Source organism: Meleagris gallopavo, chromosome 1 (genome assembly GCF_000146605.3).
Source record: "Meleagris gallopavo isolate NT-WF06-2002-E0010 breed Aviagen turkey brand Nicholas breeding stock chromosome 1, Turkey_5.1, whole genome shotgun sequence".
Classification (NCBI taxonomy): domain Eukaryota; kingdom Metazoa; phylum Chordata; class Aves; order Galliformes; family Phasianidae; genus Meleagris; species Meleagris gallopavo.
Genome location: NC_015011.2, coordinates 127901195 through 127915108, shown reverse-complemented (window position 1 = coordinate 127915108; position 13914 = coordinate 127901195). Strand labels below are relative to the sequence as shown.

Sequence of the window (13914 nt, the reverse complement as noted above, 5' to 3'; positions counted from 1 at the left end):
ATTTTCATTTTATTCTTATGTGCATATTGGCATATTCTTACTTATAGTTCCATAGGAATGTAAAACTATATCATCTTCTACACTTCTTTCTCTTTGCTCTCTGCATGTGTCCTCATAGGACACATTTTAATATTTCAAAACTTGTGTCAATGTGTCAGGTTTAAAGTTGATACACTAGTGTGAATTCTTGTTATTTTAAAAGCTCATTCTTTGCCTAAGGTCTGAGCTGGAATCCAAGTCTAATCCTCAGCTTTAACGAAGAATGATTCTTTTATAATGGCTGTCATATTGTGAAAATATTTTATATAAATAATGGAAGTAACAATCTGATTGTTCTACCTTTGAATGTTTCCAGCTCTGCACATGGCACTCATATGTCATGCCCTTGACATAATTTGAGATGTGACACATAATCTGGAAACTGTGATGGCTCGTGATATTCTCAAACTTTCTGTTCCCTAAGGTTTTATATTTTGATAGCAAAACATGATTCATTGTCAAAACAATTGAGGTTGAATGCTATTCGTTTCTTTAAATAAAAAAAAAAAAAGTGCTTCCCAAGACCTGAAACATGGTCATACAGGAAGAAAAATTGTATTTATAGCTAACAAGGACCAAATCAAGGCAACATTTGTTGCAACTGGAAATCTTTGCAGTTGACCACTCTGATGAATGCATAGGGTTTGTGTCTGGAGCTGTTAAAAGGTTCATTAGCTACAGAGCTGTTGTTGAGGGGTCTGCAGATGTTACTGGACCATGGCAGCCACCTACATTGTGATACAATTGAGAATAAACAAATATTTTTGTAGTATCTTTTAGATATTGAAGATATGAACAAAGTCTAAAAGCATGTCTACGCTGAAATTCAAAAATGTGATTGCAATTCGTATGTAGACTAACGTTAGCAGCAGTAGAAAATTAGTGAAAACCACAAAACCTGAGAAAAATCTGCAGATCATTCAGTCATACTGGGATAACTCTTTTGTACTATTTGTGTTGTTGAATATATATGATTAGATGAATCAGCTAGCTTAAAGTTTGAATGAACTACAGTGGCTGCTCTGGGTTTCAGTGCAAAACAGTGCAAATATTGAGGTTACATGCACTGAATAAGGCTGTTTCCCACATAAGGAAAATTTTTCGCATTTCCCACTTTCTACCAGCATTACTTTGATCTTGATTATTGGGTTGTTATTTGTTTTTTGTTTGTTTGTTTGTTTGTTTTTCAGCAACATTTTTTTTCTGTTTCTATTCGTTATTTGTTGTAAGAGAAAATCCAGGCCCATGCAATAATCATCATTTTGGCTCTTCCAGAGACTTTTATGGTTTGAATGAAGCAGGTTATTCTTGTGAATTGCTGTAGTTTCAAGTGCTAAAAATCAGAGGTGGGCATATTTTAGCAAAGAGAAAGTAGTCAGAAGTAATCCACTGATACTTTTTGCTCTCCACAGTTCCATTTGGAAAGTAATTTTACTATAAGGCATAATTTAAATTATCCCCTGCCATTTCAAACACTATGTACCACTGCAAAATACCACTTTAACTATAAAAAGAAAGATTACCTTACAGTTATGTTTTAAAGCAGCTCTCTTTTGAGACTTACTTGAGTGAGAGCTTTATTTTTCCTTCCAAGTCATTGAGTTTTAGTTTTTCCTATCTGAAGACTTGTGGTTCATAACAAATTATTAAAAACATCAGTCCAAAGTGGGAATGAGAAGCCATCTTCTGCTGAGGAATTAACACAAATGATATGAATTACCTAACAGCCAAATAACTGACACCCCATAGACTTCATTCTAATACTGGTTTTATTGTTTCAGGATATTTCACTCTAAGTAATCCCAATTATATTCATTATTACTATATCAATCTAAGATGTGATGCTTTGTACAAATTGAAAAAGCTATTTCCACTAAGATTGCATCTGAAGCTTGTATGAGATTCTGTTTTCCCTTATCCAGAAAGAAAACAGCAGTGGAGCACTCCCAAGGAAGCAGGAGTGTGAAAATGTATTTTCAAAATTCACAATCAGCAGCAAAAGTTCTTTTATTTTCTTTTTTCTCTCTCTCTTTTTTTTTATTTTATTTTGAGCACAATATTTTTCACGAGAGGAATATTGCTGTGAAAAAAAAAAAACAACACATTTTCTAGGGATTTTGCTTTGTTTCTTTGTACTAATAGTTCTGGGTTCCATATCTGTTGGGCTTTCTTTTACTTTTCTTAAAAAAATATGAGATGAGGAAAAGTATACTGAGGGGCATGAAAACTTCTGTGTTGCAAAGACAAATGTGAACAGCTGAGGAAAGATTTGTTTAGTAAATACATCTTGCTCTACAGTTGTTTTTCATTATTTTTATACTACCAGACAAAACTAATGAATTTCTTCTGAAAATCTGTGTATATTTTGGTATTCTGTTGTGCGTAGTGTTTTCCAAAGATTCTTTTAAGCCTGCAGAAATTATATTACATAAAAGTAAATCCAGTTTTTCTCTTTAGGGATTACTACAGTATTGACCATGACAACTTTGAGCACCATTGCAAGAAAGTCATTACCCCGTGTCTCCTATGTCACCGCTATGGATTTGTTTGTGACTGTATGCTTTCTATTTGTATTTGCTGCTCTGATGGAGTATGCAACACTCAACTACTACTCCAGTTGCAGGAAACCAAACTGTACTAAGAAGAAAAAGTCGGTAAGAACAGGAGTGTTTTATTTTCAAGACTGTTGCTCAGAGGGTCGAGAATCATTCAGTAACATCCTGTAATCTCATTACACTCCACTCCTCCTAGCTTTTCCCACTTCAAGGTATTATTTACCCTGAAAGCTGGTGGAAAGTAATTACTTAGCATTCTGTTCTTAACAGAAGAAACCTGCTGACTACGAAGCAGCAGCTCTACCCATGTGTTCTTTTCACCCTCATTACTCTTCTAGTAGCCATAAAGGTCTTCACTGAAACGGGTATCACAGCTCGTTATGCAATTGTATATACATCAGTGTATATTCAAATGCATCTGCTATCTTGTATCTTAACAAGTCTAGGAATATTGATGAATTTTAAAAATGGGATTTTTTCTTCATATTGGGAACCAGCACTTATTTTTAGCCCTGTGCTCAAAGGTTCCTATGTACAAGAACAAAGGAGGGCACTTACAAAGTCTTTGAAAAAAAGTAGCATTTTTAGACAGAAAGACCATTGCAATAACAATACACCAGCTCTTTACATATAATCGTTTAAAATAGCAATACAAAATCAAATAGGAAACTAAAGAAAGAAAAGTAAATACTGGGAATAATCAGTCAGGAAGTAGAAGTGGATTGAAACAAGCTATAGAAAGTGATTGAATGAAGAAATAACAGAGGAAAATATTAAAATAGCATGGAATTAGAGAAAACGTGGAAACCAATAAACTTAGTTAATGAAAACTCCATTAAACCTCTAATAGCTATTTGTAAAAATGCATTACATGGGAAAGGCAGAAGAGTGTTACCAAAATAAATTTATGGGATAATCAAAGTGAACTTGCTAATGATCAAACTAAAATTGCTATCCTATAGAGAAATTGAATGAAAGAGTCTTTAGTATCCTTGTGGGCAAGATGTATTTCCAGACATAAAAGAAGATGAGGGAAAACATGCAACAATGAAGGTATATAAGTCAACTCGTGAGGAAATCCTTACTTAGCTATTTTTTACTAAATTAAAAATAAAAATAAAAAGGTTGAATAAATTCTTAAAGTGGATGGAAACTAGGTGCACATTCTCCTGAGATTTCATGCAGTTTCAAAGTGTGCAGAATATTACGTAAAATAATTTGAAGGCTCAGTATGAAGAGTTTTAGGGAGAAATGTATTTAGCATTAGGTGCATATGAAACAATACTTATATTTTCCTCTGAATAGTTCTTTTCTTATCTTTATTTAAGCTACCTGATGTCAGTTTTGGTCATGTGATGGTAAGTATCCTGTTTAGTTCTGTGACAGCAATGGCGGCTTGAATGTATGGTTGACATTTATTTGCAATAACTCTGAGAAAGCTGTAATGCTGTGTTATACTTCACCCTGACTTCACTATAAATACTGTTTTTGCTTTGTTGTTAAAAGGTCAGTTTGTTTTTGGCTGTGGTAGAGGAGCATACTTGCCTCTTTCTATAAAGATTTATCAAATGATTTGGGAGAGAGAAGGGTCAAGTGGAAATATTTTGTGCTATTCTTAGCCAAGAATTCTGTTCCTTTGCTGTACGTAATTCTGCACTTCTACATTACATTTTAGTAAAAATTAATAAGCACAAGTCCAACAAAAATGTATTTGGAATTTTAATGAGAAAATAATTTGTGTATGTCTGTAAAATCTTTACCAAACTTTCAGATGGATTTTCAAATATTTTGGGTTTAAAAGGAGTGTATTAGAACCATAACTAAAAATAGAATTAATTATATTCTTCAAATTTCCAGATAACTGTTTGGTTAAGTACAGCTGCAATAAAGTTGAGCACTCAATTGAAATCTAAAATTGTGATACATACTATAATGTACATATATATAAAGGATACAGAAGGTCAGTTTAGCAGCTAGATGAATGGTCCATTTCCAGATATCCAATGCAAACACAAGCAAGGATCAAACTTAACTACTTCTTTCATATTTCTTGATTTTTATATGCCAAAGTGTATTGTTTACAATTCCTAGTTCCATGTTACTAGTTTACCTCTCACAAATTATGTTATAAACTTGATTTAAAATAAGTTTTGAAAAAGGTTTTCTATTGCATTTAAAGAGTTCATAGCACTGAAGGTCTGCATATTGACAATGAATACCTTATGAATGGAATTGCATTTATACACTTACTACTGCTGTCATTCCTTGGAAAGAATTTTCTGAAAGCTTTGGTCAGTAAGGCACATTGAATGGTTAGTGGCAGTTTCCTTTTTTTGCAATTGAACAACAAAAAGAAATACAATTACAATACTAGGGTTGGTAGTCAGTCTCATCTGCTTAGAAGTTTACCTGCAGATTTTTAAGTTTTTTACCCATTCTTCCTAATGTTAAGACATGAGAAATGTTCCTGACATTTCCTAATATTGAACTGGGGCTTAGTCTAAGTGTCACAAATTTGCATGCTAAATGCTGCAGAAGCTGAACAACGTAAGTCAATTACTCCCAGGATACTTGAGTTTTTTTCAAGTCAACCTTGAAGTGTTGCAACTTGAAAGGTTAAATGTCATAATCTTAATTAATCTATGTTCAGGTAATCCCACCCCTCATTTTTTTCCTCCTGGAGAACATACATATACTATATCTGAAATAATTTTATTGCTTGTTTCATCACTGCATCTGAAATGTTTTGCCCGAGGCACCTGAGAAGTGCCTTACTTTGGCAGATCTCTCAGGTGGTACCAAGATCGTATCTGTTGTATGAGTACTGCTCTCCTCCCAGCCCCAGCTCAGCAGGCTGGAGAAAAAGGCTTGTGAAATTCAATAAGGAGAAGTACAAACTCCCAGGGAAGAACAACTCCAGGCACCAGTGCACTGTGGGGTCCACTCAGTTAGAAAGTAATTTTGCAGAAAAGGACCTTGGAGTCTTGGTGGACACCAAGAAGAGCGTAGAATCATGGAATCATTTAGGTTGGGAAGAATCCTTAAGATCATCAGATCCAACCATGAAACTAACACCATCAAGTCCAACACTGAACCATATCCCTAACTGCCACATGCACACATCTCTTAAACATAATTGACAGAGGTACCACCACTTCCCTTGGCAGCCAATTTCAATATCTGACCACCCTTTCTGTGAATAAATTCTTTTTCCTGATATCCAACTGAAAGCTCATCTGTGTAACTTGAGGTCATTTCTTTATGTTTTGTCACCTGAGAAAAGAGATTAACACTACAACCTCAGTTGAGGTAGATGTTGAGACTGGCGCAGTTCCCCCTCAGCCTCCTCTTTGCCAGACTTGACAACCTTAGTTCCCTCAGCCACTCCTCATGCATTTATTTTTTTTATTCAGTCTCTTTAGCAGCTTTGCTGCTTTTCTCTGTATGTGTTTGAGCACCTCAGTATCTTTCTAGTAATGAGGAATTCAAAGCTAAATATAATATCAGGGTCCAGTCTCACCAGTGCTAAGTACAGAGGAACATCCTGCTGACCAGACTATTTGTGCTGCAGGCCAGAATGCTGTTGGCCTTATTGGCCACCTGGCCACACTGCTGGCTCGTGTTCAGACTGCTGTCAAACAGTGTTTTAAAATACTGTATTGAAATCATGGCTACTTGGTGCAAACTATATCTGTTTTTGTGGTAAGTTTAAGAGGTAGTGAGTGCAGGTTATTTAACTTAGCACTCCACCACTTTTCTGGAAATTCATCTCATAAGGCATCCTTTTATGGAAAGAAAGATGGTCCCTGAATCTAGAATTCCTATGGTATTGACATCTTACTCCCAGCTTATCTTTCATGTCTCATGTGACTTCTCATATGATTATTAATTGTGCATCATCCACAAGAGTTCATCACATTGTTTGTTTCTTTTTCTCTCCTCAGAATTATTCTGTACTTGATATGAGACCACCAACTACAGTCATCACATTGAACAATGCCATGTATTGGCAAGAATTTGAAGAGGCATGTGTCTATGAATGTCTGGATGGGAAAGACTGCCAGAGTTTTTTCTGTTGTTATGAAGAATGTAAATCAGGCTCATGGAGGCGAGGACGGATTCACATAGACATCTTAGAATTGGACTCTTACTCTAGGGTCTTTTTTCCTACATCCTTCCTGCTCTTTAACCTGGTCTACTGGGTTGGATACCTCTATCTTTAAAAGTTGCCTGTAGAGGTGAAGACTGCTGTGTTTTCACACTGAGGAGAGATGGTGAAAGTGCAGCAAAAGTGAAGGACATGGTCAGTTTCATCTCAAATTATAAAGGCCACATTAACCTTCACCGTCACAGAGTGTGATGAAGAATTTTAATTGCCTAAAAAAGAAAAACATAGAAGAATTATGTCCTTACTGCTATTCATTTTAAGGGAAAGATTCTTAAAAATTCAGCTGAATTTGTAGTGTAAGCGATGTTTATGAATAATTATTGTATATTAGAATTCTTACTATTCTCCCTTGACATAGAAGTTATATACAATTCAGTCAAAGGTTAAGTATGTCACTTTGTTCTTCATTCCCATAGTTTCTTCAAAATGCTGCCATATCCCTGAGGCTCAGAGCAACACACACTGGCATTAGCAAATAAGCTAAAGCCAATGAAACCGCTCATTTGTATTTAAACTTACATGAGCTATGTCCCATAGGTTCTGGGAAATATTTTCTTGATGATCTCCTTCCTATAGAGAAACCATCAAAAGACGGCAATCTATGTCTCTGGTGAGATCAAAATAGAGAAATTACTTTCTGCACAGGTCTGGGAATAATGGAATTAGATGCTTACCTACATGTATTTGTTTTAATTTGAGGTAAAAATAACACTAATATTTTGATAAAAATAAAAGACTTGCCTATCTCTGCACAGAGGCAGCTGTAGGCATAACTTCTACAGTTTTTCAAGATTTTAACTGTCTTTTTTATGACTGGTTAAACACAGGATGGTCATTGATTTCTACAATACTTCTACTTGAAGCAGGACAAGATCCTTGTGTCATTGTAGCAGATCACAGTTGATAGGCCATTAGTAAAAATCACTATAATAGCACTCGTAATATGTGACTTTCTTCAGATTGAAGTGTACTAAAAAGTGCCCTCATTTTTATGCATTCTTATTTTTTCTCTCAATGTTATTTTACAAAATTAAAAAATTAATTGCCAAAGGACATTTTTCCATAAAGTTAAATATTGCAGACCTTATCTACGTTCCCCGGATCTGACCTGAAGATTGAATACATTTTTGAAAATTAAACTGTCACCCTTGGATTAAAGGTGGAGTAGTTACCACATGTAGCAAAGGTTGAAAGGATTTTTCCTGAACTACCAACTAAATTTTAGTCTAGAAACTTATTTTGTATTTTTCAAACTTTTAACCATTCAATTCTTAAAATACACATTTTTTACAAACAATTTGGTTTTCGTTGTCAAACTGAATTGCTTCTTTTACAGACTGTCTCAATAATTGTATTTAAGCAAAGAAAGTATTCAAAAATCAGTAAAAAAGGACTTTCAGTGGCAAATAGTTACAAATCGTTAATGATAAACCATACCTAAAAACTACATTGTATTTTTTTCTCTTCTGAAAGACTTGGTTATTTTTTTTCTCACCTCAAAAGAAAAGAAAGAAAAGATTTCAATTTGATTGAAAAGCAGTTCCTTTTCTCCTTGAAAGAAAAACAGAAATGCTGTCATGTTCTTTGGAACATCACTGCCTGTCAATGATGTTTCCCTATGTTTCCAGTGAATTTTAGTGGAGAAAAATCACTAATAAGAAAGATAAATGCAGTCAATCTTCTGTTTTTCACTTCTCCAAAATATAAGAAACTAGGGATACATTTAGATAGAGGAAGGAAACCACTTGTTCAAAGACTGAAAGTAAAAGAAGCAAAGAGATGAAATGGTAGCGCGCAATATAAAAAACTTACTCTTTAAAAAACCTCTGATGACCTGATTTCAAAATCCATCTTGAAGCTTTTGATAACTGTCAGTAGCAAATTACTCTGTAAACCTATTATCCTATAAATCTCTGTGTCCTGCATTGTAAGTGTGGCTTTCATTGAAGAAGAGTTCCATTTTCAGTTGTGCTAGGAGGAAATTAAACTGAATTTGAATGTCCTGGTCTTTAATTACAATGTAATCAATGACAGCTACCTTTGGCTGTATTTTACAAGAATACTAGGAGTACCTCAAGCCTAAATAAGAGTTTGGAAACAGTTATGCTTTGGGGGCCAGATCCTGCAAAACCTCTCCACAGTCATTTCATTTTGGTTGGAGTGTTTAGATGAATGAGTTGCATGAAGGTAGGTTCTACCATTAAGTCTTGGATAGGTAGTGAGGTTTATTTAGCAGTTGTATATCTGAGTGACTGTCCTAGGCGTAAGTGTAGAAGTGATATGTTCTCATTTTTGTTTGTACTTCTGCTCATAGCTGCCTACTCCAGCTAAAAGCACACAGTCCCGTCAAAGCCTTACTTGAAGGACTAAGACAGTCCATTTATATTGCCCGCTCTTTCTGACCGCTTTCGTAACTTGGAACTTGGAAGCTTATCACTCCACTCTTTTCCATACTCCAACACAAGAAAGAATCTGCAGCCACTTTTGATTTCCACTGCTACACTGGCATCAAAGGACATCTTCAACTTTGCAATATATTTTCCTCTGTGTTTAGGTACCAACCAAAAAAAAAAAAAAAAAAAGGTGGACATAAGGTGACAGGTTCCAGAATACATATGTCTGCTTACTTCTTCTTGCTTGATTTACTCTCTCTGCTTCACTGCTTTGTGCTTTGGCAGCCACTGAGAAAAGTTTTCTAGGTTCTGCATTATTCAAAATACAATTATTCTAGATATCTAGATAATGTAGTCTGCATACATCTGTGTGCCATGCCCTTCTGTAACAGAAAGGAATACCCTCATTAACCTCCAGATATTCTTTTGCTTCCTTTGCAGATTGAAAAAGACTAATGCTTCTGTGCACTGTCCCATGGGAAATATACAAAATACCTTTTAGCCTTTTAGAATGTTTTCTTATCAGATGATTTCATATTCAAGACTTGCATTTATTCAGATGCTTCTTTTTTGTTATTTAGTTCTTTTTACTCTTCCACAGTGGGGAAGGAAACTTGTTTGGTTAGTATGTAAAACCACCCTACATTCTTTCCAAGTTATAGAAAAGACTGTGAGGGTTTTTTAATCTTGTCTCACTGGGTGAAAACCAACTTTTCCTAGGAAGGTGAGTAGAAGTAAAATCAAGCTTCTTATTTCTCTTCCCTCAATCAAAAGTTGATGGACATTCATTTCCTGCATTAAAAGCTGCATTTTCAAGGTAATTGAGAGTGTATAAAATTATTGTTCTGCTTAACTCAGTTTTATCATTTCTTCTGGCCAGTATGTCTATCATACTGAAATCACTTTCTTTTACAGACATTCTGACAAGAATAAGTGTATAACAACTTGCAGCCTGTTTATGCTGTCTCTGTGTCCAGCAGTACTGGGAACTGAAGTACTGTATACAATTTTAGTGTAACTTTCTAATCAAGAACTACACTGTAGATTAAACACATTAAGCACTTTATCAACCTTTTGTTCTCTTTCAGATGCTTCTCCCCTCCATCATCAACACTCGCTTGTATGTTGGGTCAATAAAAATGATTAAAAATACAGCTGCAGGAATCCAAAAGTCCAGGAGTGTCCACAGAGGCAGTGACAAATAGCAAAAAAGCAAAAACAGGAGGAAGAGATTGTTTTTCATTGCTGTGCAGTTTTCTATACCACTCCTCTTATTCAGTCCTTTACACCACCTGCCACCAACTAATTTCAAATCATCCACCTGGTGGATTGCATATTCATCTACTAGAACAGTAGTGACACAATGAGCCTTTAGCTGATTATATTTATGGTAGTGGAAGCATCTTACCACACATCTAAGATAACTATCTCAAACACTTCTACAGCTCTAATTCTAATGTGACTCAAAGCCTAAAGCCTCATCTTGCTGCAAGAATTTATCACATCTCGCCTTTCATGATCTAGGGAAGGATGTTCACTGCCTTTTTATACACCCAATTCCACCCATTCTTCAAATGCAAGATGGCACTGGAAAGACTGTAGTTGCTGTACTGCTTACTGGGAGAAATTAAGATTGTAAATGTTTTAATATAGATTTTTTTCAGCTTCAGAGTCTGGACAGTTGCTGTTACCTTCTAAACTGTAAAACAAAGCACTCACTGCAATTCATAGAGGCTGTCCATAATTCACAGTGCTTTTCCCACTGGCTGCTCTTTCCGGATCTCCCTACAGAAAAGGCAAGCTGTATCTGATGATCTTAGCTGCTTACTCAAGTGCTTTTTTCAAGGTATATTGTTCTCCTTGCTTACAGTGAAATCTTTGTGCCTCTCACATCAGTGCCTTTAGCATTTCTCAGTTTTGAAGTATATACTATTATCCCTGGCCTATGAAACAAAAAGAGAGCAAATGAGTTATGCCTGACCACCATAAAGTGGTGTGACCATTGTTCTAGATGCCATCAACTTACACACTGAGCATTTGGCTGATATTTTTATATTTCTTAAGCAATCTGTAGGTTTCTTAATTCCTAAGTAGCAAGAAAACTGCATTGGGATTCAGCAGTTTAACAGAATCCTTCATTCTTCACTCAACAGCTTCAATCCAACTGAGAGGTGCTGAGCATAAGTTCAGGGTTGATGTTCAACTCATCTAGGTCACTTCCTAGATGACTATCTAAAACAGGCAAAAACCAAAGCATCCACTGGAGAGCTATTCCCTGGCTGAAGGTGAGGATGTTGGTGGTTTTTTTTTTTGTTTTTGTTTTTCCTCTCTCTCTCTTTTTTTTTTCTCTTTTATTCTTTATTTCTTTTCTTTATTGGTTTATTTTCAATCCTTCCTTCCTTCCTCTCTCCCTCTCCTTCTCTCCCCTTCTTCATCATCAACAAGCTCAAAACTGGCTAAATTCCTTTGCTATTGAGTCCAGAAGCTGCAAACTATTGCTTCAGCCATCTCCACACTTTGCTTTTGGGTATCCTTATGTACCAATGGAGGCCATGGAAGATGTGAGGAGAGAACCAGTTGCCTAAGACACAAACCTTCCCCCAGCTAATGCTATGCAATTGTAGTGATATTTGTCAATAGATGTGAGAGGACTCAGCACGATTCTTGTGCTAACCTTCTCTTTGTAGACTTCAGTACTTTTCTGCCAACGAATGAAATAATTATTATGCATTTCTGGATTTAATACTGCTGAAGAAAAACAATCATCAAACTGAAGTGTTTCTAAGGAGCTATAGCCATGGTCTATGACACTGGTTGGATGGTTACTCTCCTTTATTAGGACAGGGGGTATAACTCGGTGATACTAACCTACTCCAGTTCTCCAATTAACATCTGATTGCTAGTTCAATTACCACTTCCCAGAAGACCAAAATAGTGCTAATTTAGAATTTTATTCTGATAAATTTAGTAAATTTCAAGGACAACACTGTAAAACTATGACTAATGCCAACACTTTCTCATCCTCTTTTTTTTAATGTCTAACTCATTTTTCTTCACTAGTTGTGAGCTAGTTGTGAGTGCCACTAACAGCATTCACATCTAATTACTCAGAGCAGGGCACAAAGAACAGAGTGTTCTCGTAAGGCATTGATTATCAATTTCTACAAAATATTTACTGTGGATTTCTAGAAGATATTTGAGGAGGAGCCAGCAGAGTGAAACACTGATTCATGCACAGTGGTCCTCCTTATGATGCTCCTTCATTAATGACTTAAGACAATGTGGCTCATCACAAGAGAAAACACAAAAGAACACAAAAGAAAACAGTCTGAGAAAGCCTTTGTCATTTGTTTTCATACAGGGTCTGCTGAAAGCAATGGGAAATAGAGATACTGATTCACCAACAGAATCTATCACATCACAGCAGAAACATTCTATCTTATTCTGTGGGGGGGGGGTTGAAACTTTTACTTTCAGATGAAAAAGCATAGTGCCATCAGTTTTATGGCATATTTATATATCTATAAGATTTTCAGCTTATTTGTCTTCTTCAGGGGTTCTAATACATAAGACAAAAATAAAGGCCTTCCTTCAAAACTCAGTGACCTTAATACTTCTGCCTTTTCTTTTGGGATTCATTGTTTTTTTTTGTTGTTTGTTTGTTTTTGTTTTTATTTTTGTTTTTTTTCTGGAAAACAAACAAATTCTACTTACTGGCATTTGTTTTAGATGCTAAAAACAAAGCTATGTTTTTATGTTTTTTTTATCTAAAACAAAATGATGCTTTAGCAGAAAAAAAAAGTCTCTACTTGAACTACATTGCTTTGACAAATTTAATAGTGAATTTTTGTACTCTATACCTGTGTTGGTGTTCTGAAAGAAACATGCTTCTCTTTAATACTGTCTAGGGCTAAGACCTAAATAAGGGATAAACACTGTTCTAATCAATCCAATTTACCTAGCAGCTGTTCCTTTAAATGGCTTTGGATTGTGACTGACTTGCAACACTTGGCTGGTGTTCACGCTCCTCAAGATAGATATCCAAGTTCTGTGATCATGCATTCCTTTCGACAAACTTTACTTTCTTTAGTTTTTCTTTTTTTGTTGTTGTGAGTCCTCAGGTCGGTGTCTGAATGCATCTGGAGTCCTCAAGGGTTTTCCCAGAATATATGTGAAATTAGACAATAACATTCATCCAACTCTGTGCTTCAGAGTTGGGCACATGAGAATACTCTACTTTCTGTCAAGGCAAGTATTCTGATCTTCTAATCATTGCTGTTTGAAGGACAAAGTAAGACAGCAGAAGAGCTGTGCTTATGTTTATTCATACACCTGGAACAGTTTTTCTCAAGGACTGAGACAGGCAAACCAGGCAGTGACACAGTTATTTCCCAGATATTCTTTTATCCAAGTAACGAAAGCACTAGCTAAATGATCCACAACAGCCGACTTGGTGTCATCAAAACAATCAACTTTACTTGGAGGCCTAAGCCAGCCTGTAGATCTTATAGGGGAACTCATGTACTTCCCTAATGGACTTAATATTCTATTAATGTTGCTTTTCCTCCTTGCAGCTTATGGTACTGCTTGGGAGGGATGAAGCTGTACTGACACAATACAAAGAATAAAATACCCATAGTGAGTTTGCTCACTGCTTGTTATTGATAATATAAAAGAGAATGCTTCTAGGCCTAAGTCAAAAACTTCCTCATCAATCAAGCCACTTGACCAGAGGAGGGCTTTAAGTTAAAATATTCTT

At 35.7% G+C, this 13914-nt stretch overlaps 1 protein-coding gene across 1 annotated transcript in view; it reads left to right on the top strand.

Moving 5' to 3' along the window:
- Positions 1 to 7794, top strand: part of LOC100550732 (gamma-aminobutyric acid receptor subunit gamma-3) — a 302767-nt gene extending 294973 nt beyond the window's left edge. The window contains 2 exon segments of the mRNA XM_031557588.1: positions 2497 to 2693; positions 6539 to 7794. Of these exon segments, the coding sequence (XP_031413448.1) occupies positions 2497 to 2693; positions 6539 to 6817 (476 nt within the window). The 3' untranslated portion in view covers positions 6818 to 7794.
- Positions 7795 to 13914: the final 6120 nt, after the last annotated feature.